Below are 6670 nucleotides of genomic sequence, written 5' to 3' on the forward strand. Positions count from 1 at the left end.
TTTGAGGTTTTTATAGTTTATATATAATGGATTCATTTTAATGTTTTTATTATTCTTAAACTTCTCTTATAGTATATTTCCTTATTTTCTTTCCTCACTAAGCTATTTTTCCTGTTGGAGTCCTTGGGCTTATACCATCCTGCTTTTCCAACTAGGGTTGTAGCTGAACTTATGATAATAATAGTAATAATAATAATAATAGTCATAATAATAATAATAATATCAGCTCAAGAGAACATTCATTGTCATTATTCAATCATTTAAGCTAAGAACACCTGTAGGAAGATGATGTGTTGTTATAATGAATTTAATCAATCGTTTTATTATAATGCATTTCAAAAGATCAGATATTTTGGGTCATTATGTGTCAAGAAGAACGAAAAACGTGACAAAAGAATCTGCCCCATTGTTTATTTATTTATATTTATCTTATTTTTTTGCATTTCACTTTAATTTTTGGGTTAATTATTGAAAGGGCTTTGACCTATTAGAATTCACAGAAAGTCGCTACATTGAGAATTACCTGTAATTTTTGATTATCAGAAAAGAAAAAGAAAATAATTTTTCGTGCGGTCTTTTTATTTTCATGGAGCACACGACTTCGTGTTAATTCCGGCAAATTATAAACTTTTCCACTTGCAAGATTTTTGTTCATATGAGATGGCAACATTCAGCGAAAAAAATTTTTTTTTTTTTTGCAATTGTATTATTTTTTTTTTTTTTTTTTTTTTTTTTTTTTACTGCGTTGCAAAACGTTGACACTTGTTTCTGCTTATGTTTTGTGTCGTATTTTAGTCTTGTGTACATGACCCGTCATTTATATTTAGATAGATATGCACGCATTACACAGATGTAACCCTTCCTCCTACCCTCTCCCTCTTTCCTATCTGGGTACCCCTTTCTCACCAGGGTATGACTACATTAATGGGGAATGGGAGACACCGAGTAGTTATGTGACTGGCAACAATGCTGCTGAGCGTGACCGGATATTTATATATATATATATATATATATATATATATTTATATATATATATATATATATATATATATATATATATATATATATATATATATATATATATATAGCCAGACACTTGCTCTATCTTATATAGGGGCGATTAGATTCGACTTAATTATATTAGAAGGACAAGATTTTTTCTAACTCAATCAGATGATATATATATGTTCGATAATAAAACTTTGAGTTACTTTGTTATAAATTTCCCTTCTCTATATTAAGTTTTTGTTTATCTTATCATCCCCATGTTTTTGTCTGTTCAGTTAGGATGAAAGTTCAACCGTTAAGTGAGGATGCGCACACGAGTCAGGTTTAAAGTCGGCACTACCTCAGTGAATGGGTTATGCAAAATCATTGCATAAAATTAAATCTTACTTCAGCTTTGTTTACATTTTTTTATATTCACCTCCATTTTGTTGTGAGGTTTCTTTTTATTAACCATTTTGCATTTGTTAAGCTTACCTATCCCTGGCTTTCAATCGATTTTCTGTTTCTTTTTATCTAAATTCTCTCAATTCCTACAATAGGATACTTTATTTTAACGTTATCTCATAACTAATCTAAAAATATTCATATCGAATAAACCAACTGTTCACCAAATGTTAATAAGGGAAGGCAATTGATGAGAACCCCCCTCCTCAAAAAAAAAAATAATGATTTACAGTTAAATAGATAAATGAAAAAAATGCTGTATAATGAATTACTCGAAAGTGATTGATTGGTAATCTTTACTTGTTTTGGTCTTTCCATTTCATGAAGTAAGTGGCATCTGTAGCATCGTTTACTTACAATAAATGCATTGAAGTCTTTCTTTTTCATTTATCTTAGTCACAACACTAATAAGGATTAAACTCGTATTCTGTTGAGTTTTAAGTAACTCCTGCTATTATACAAAGATTATAAGAAATGGGGAGAGAAAGGAATGAAGTTGATGATTGACATAGGGTCCATTCCTTATTTTCTCGTACTTTGTCCTTCGTCTTGTTTTTCCTTTCGATTTTCCTCTTTTTTTTTTCTTTTTTTTCACTCTTGTTATGATGAATTGCAGTCTTCCTCTCTGTTTTGCGAAACTTTTTTTTCTTAATGTTGGAAAATACTTTGTAATTCGATTTAATCTGGGTTCTGTTTCCGCTTGAGAATTTTAGAATACTCCAGAAATAGGAATAAGTGGGACGTAATTGATTAACGAAGCATTAAAAAATCATTGCTAAGATAATGATATAATTCACATTGTTTCACATTTCTGTATTCCAGACTCAACAACTCAACATGAAGATCCTTGTCTGTCTGTCAGCACTCATCGCTTTTGCAGTTGGTCGCTCTGCTTATAGATTCTCAGATGGGTACCTGGATATTCTGGGTGGCGAACCCAACCGGGTTTTCGACTGCACGGGACGTCCTTACGGCTACTACGCTGACGTAGCCGCTGACTGCCAGGTCTTTCACATCTGCTTGCCAATACCCAACGCTGCTGGGGAAGTCGTCGACATGGCGCAGTACTCCTTCTTCTGCGGTAACCAGACGGTCTTCAGTCAAGATTCCCTCACTTGTGCTCACCCTCAGTTTGCCCTCCCCTGCGAGGAATCGGAAATTCTGTTTGACATCTCCAACGCCGATTTTGGGGTCATTCCCGAAAATGAGAACAGTATCGGCGATTTTGGCAGGAGGACGCCCATTACTGGAACTTCCAATAACAATGTTGGTAGAAGTGTGGCAACTGCTGGGACAGCTAGGACTGATTTAAGAGCCCAAAGTGCTATTTCTGGAACTGGAACTGTTAGCAGTGATTTAAGCACTGGGACGTCGTCTAGCACTGAAACTGGTGCCAATGATATAAGCATTGGGACATCTATTACTGGAACTGCTAGCAGCGATTTAAGCGTTGGAATTCCAAACGCTGGAACTGCTACTAGAAATTTGAGAAATAGAATACCTAATGTAGGAACAACTATCAGGAATTTAGACATTGGTACACCTAGTGATGGAACTTTTACCAGAGATTTAAACATTGGAACGTCTAGCCCTGGAGCTGCTACCAGTGTTTTAAGTGCTGAAACATCTAGCGTTGGAACTCACAGCAGTAATTTAGGCATACAGATGTCTAGTGCTGGAATTGCAGCTAGCAGTCTAAGCATTGAGACGCCATTGGCTGGAAGTTCAGTCAGAGATTCCAGCAGAGGGAATCCTAATGTTGATGCTGCCAATAACGAGCTTAGGACGACATCTCCTGCAGATGACGTTAGAGTTAATCCAGCTGTAGGGTTTGAAACTGAAAGGTATGATGAAAGTATTGATCAGGATCTTGATGAGGAAAGCAATGTTTATCTGCCAGATTCAAGCAGATCTGTCAGCGATGACCCCAACGCGTACTTAACGAATGCAGAAGACACTAATTTGTATTTGCCCGATCCTGAAGCGACTGACATTAGCATAGAATATAGCTGAGGTTAAATAATCGTTTGCCAAAACGCGATTTTAATTCGTTTGTAAAAAGTGTATGTAATTTTTTTATCTTTTCTTTTCCAAATAAAGACAGTCATTAAAAACTTTTGTAATTTTCTTGAAATGTTGTAATATTTTTCCAAATAGATCTTCGAAATATTTGAAACTTTTGCAAATAGTTCAAACAACATACTCGTAAGTAATACATGCTGGTACTTTCTGTAGCTGAAAGTTCTAGGTATTTAGTATATTCACATAATTCTCTAAGTGAAGCACTCTATGTGCAATTAATGTATAATGGGACACAGGAATTCTTGGTACACCTTGCTCTCAAGAAGTGTACCCTGTTACACCCTTACTTCACGGTGAATAATAAAAAAGCTAGTGTACGGAGAGTTGACAGAAGTGGCGGGCGGGGCTAAACACTGGAACTCTCAGGGTAGTAAGGGTATGGCTGGGTACACCTCCTCAGAGCAAGGTGTACCAGTAATTCCTGTATCCAATTGTACATAGATGCATCATCCTAAAGAAGGGAGCTCAGTTTGCAATGTCCTCGAGAATGACACTGCATTTCGTATATGGTAACTTTATGATCATTAAAGCCGTTTATGTAACTGTCTACAACGGACATTACAATTAATCGTCTATTCAGTGTTTGTAATTTGTATATTTGTTTGTGTGATTTTATTCGTTGGTTTTCCTTCGGTGTTGAAGCTCTTGCAAATTGATGTTCGGCTAATCTAAGCCGACACTGTTAATTAAATCTTTGACCCATAATAAATGTTCGAAAACTACTTATCCCTCCACTTTCCAGATCTGGAAAATTAAAGTTTTAGATTTTATTGTACTGTTGTTAGTGCTCACCATACAGATATACATCAGCCATTGAATTTTTAACAAGCGTACTACCCGACAGGTGACGCAGTTAACTATTATACTTTTCATTCATCTGTCATACTCTCTTATACCTCTTGTTGACAGTGACTATTTCATTCATGCTGATTCTTCTTGAAAGTGCTGACTACTAACCAAAGGCAAAGTGTCTCATCAGATTTTTCCAAAGTTGTTTTTTTTTTCATCGCTTGGGAACTAAAGTTAAGTAATTTCATTTAATCTAGACTTACAGTATGCCAGCATGGGCCCTTGCCTAAAAGTGACACTTACATGTGTTAAGGAATTGAAAAGAAAATAGAGTTTATGTGGATTTTTGGCCATGAATAGCCAGCAGAGACCTAGAACGTAGCTACCGTAATTGAAAGTCCAATTGTTAATTGTTAGTATAATTATTGCTAAAAGGAACACTACTTTTACGGCATATTTACCGACCTCTATTTTCTTTTAACCAAACCTGGGCTAAGTTAAGTGGGTCCGTGGCCAAACAAACTATTAGGATGTCCACAGTGTGTAGAGTTGGGATTGCCAAGGAGCAATTTAGGCAGGGTGGATCTGTGTTTGAGAGGTGACCAGGGTTAACGCGGATTACTACTGACTGTTGATCAACACCATAGAAGAGGGATCTTTCTTCTATTCTTAGGCGGAAAGGAGAGAGAGAGAGAGAGAGAGAGAGAGAGAGAGAGAGAGAGAGAGAGAGAGAGAGAGAGAGAGAGAGAGAGTTAATGCTAATATTATGTAATCAAATGCAAGTTGATTATATTGTTGCAGAGGGACTGAAGCCGTTGATATTATTATTTTATTTTTTTCATCTGAATCCTTAGTAAAATACATCTTCCCAAAAGTAGCCTGAGAAAAAGACGTCATTAACAGTTATTTCAAGAGTAATGAACAATACGTTTAATTGATAACAAATAAAGATCTCTCTACGGAACAAACTTTTTGGCTGGGGTCAAAGGTCAAGGTGTTTATTTTCCGACCTCTTGGCCAGAAGAATAGAAGAGAATTGAGTTTACACAAGTAAAAGCATCATTTTAGACACCAAACAAGAACCATTCTAAAATCTACTTCCTAAAATGGCTTAATAAAACCTTTTTTCAGCCTTGAATCTCCACCCACCTCCTTTGCAGCTGCAAGGTGTATGCATAATCAACAAGAGGCAGCCATCATGCTGGGTCAGTTTGATTAATTAACTTCCTTCGTAATGCTTGTTTATCTAAACTCTCTCTCTCTCTCTCTCTCTCTCTCTCTCTCTCTCTCTCTCTCTCTCTCTCCTCTCTCTCTCTCTCTCGTCATTTTCCTATGGACGCTTTGCAATGTGAATTTAAGCACGATGTTTAATTATAGGCATAGTGTATATATATATATATATATATATATATATATATGATATATATATATATAAATATATAAATATAAATGTAAATATTTACTGGCTGCCAACGCAACAGCCCGTGTTTCAACCTTGTGCTTTAGGAGATCTAGAAACAAACAACCATATATATATATATATATATATATATATATATATATATATATATATATATATATATATATATATATATATATACATATATAAATATATATATATATATATAGAGAGAGAGAGAGAGAGAGAGAGAGAGAGAGAGAGAGAGAGAGAGAGAGAGAGAGAGAGAGAGAGAGAGAGAGTAAATTTAACTGCTGGTGGGCAAATTATACACGATTGTGATGACATTTATAGAAATGAGGCCAATAGATGGCTCTCATTTCTCCACTATTATATTTTATAGTTTTTATTATATCATTGCGTCGATTCAGCTAGTTAAAAATCTTATTTCACAAGTGCCGAAGCTCTTTTTATGCGGAATTGCGAGGAAACGAAATTTTTAAAAATGTATCATACAAATGCAAGGGGTTCCTATGACGAATTACTTTTAATTCCTTTAGTTAATGGAAACAAATGCTACGAACATGAAAATAACTCAACAAAGGAAAATGATGACTTCGACAACAGTTTGAAACAACGAAAAAGGAGCTACGGTGACGCGACAAAGTTTTAGTAAATAATATGTCAACTTGTACAGTTGGACACAGGAATTCTTGGTACACCTCGCTCTGAAGAAGTGGACCCAGCCACACCCGTAAAAAGCGACAAGTACCTATGTTCAGCCCCGCCCACCACCTCTGCCATCTCTCCCTACACCTACAGTATATTATCTCTCTGGTGACACGCCATTAAGTAAGAGAGTGACAGGGTGCGAATCTTCTGAGAGGTGTGCCAAGGACTGTTATGTCAACTGTACATACAACAAATGATCCTGAAGTCTAATAATAG

The 6670-nt window shown here is 35.6% G+C and overlaps 1 protein-coding gene across 1 annotated transcript in view; it reads left to right on the plus strand.

Moving 5' to 3' along the window:
- LOC137653452 (uncharacterized) overlaps positions 1 to 4083 on the plus strand; it is a 427638-nt gene extending 423555 nt beyond the window's left edge. The window contains exon 2 of the mRNA XM_068386854.1: positions 2275 to 4083. Coding sequence (XP_068242955.1) covers positions 2290 to 3465 — 1176 coding nt within the window. The 5' untranslated portion in view covers positions 2275 to 2289 and the 3' untranslated portion in view covers positions 3466 to 4083. The remainder of the gene's footprint in view (positions 1 to 2274) is intronic.
- The last annotated feature ends 2587 nt before the right edge of the window (positions 4084 to 6670 follow it).

Source organism: Palaemon carinicauda, chromosome 14 (assembly GCF_036898095.1).
Source record: "Palaemon carinicauda isolate YSFRI2023 chromosome 14, ASM3689809v2, whole genome shotgun sequence".
NCBI lineage: Eukaryota > Metazoa > Arthropoda > Malacostraca > Decapoda > Palaemonidae > Palaemon > Palaemon carinicauda.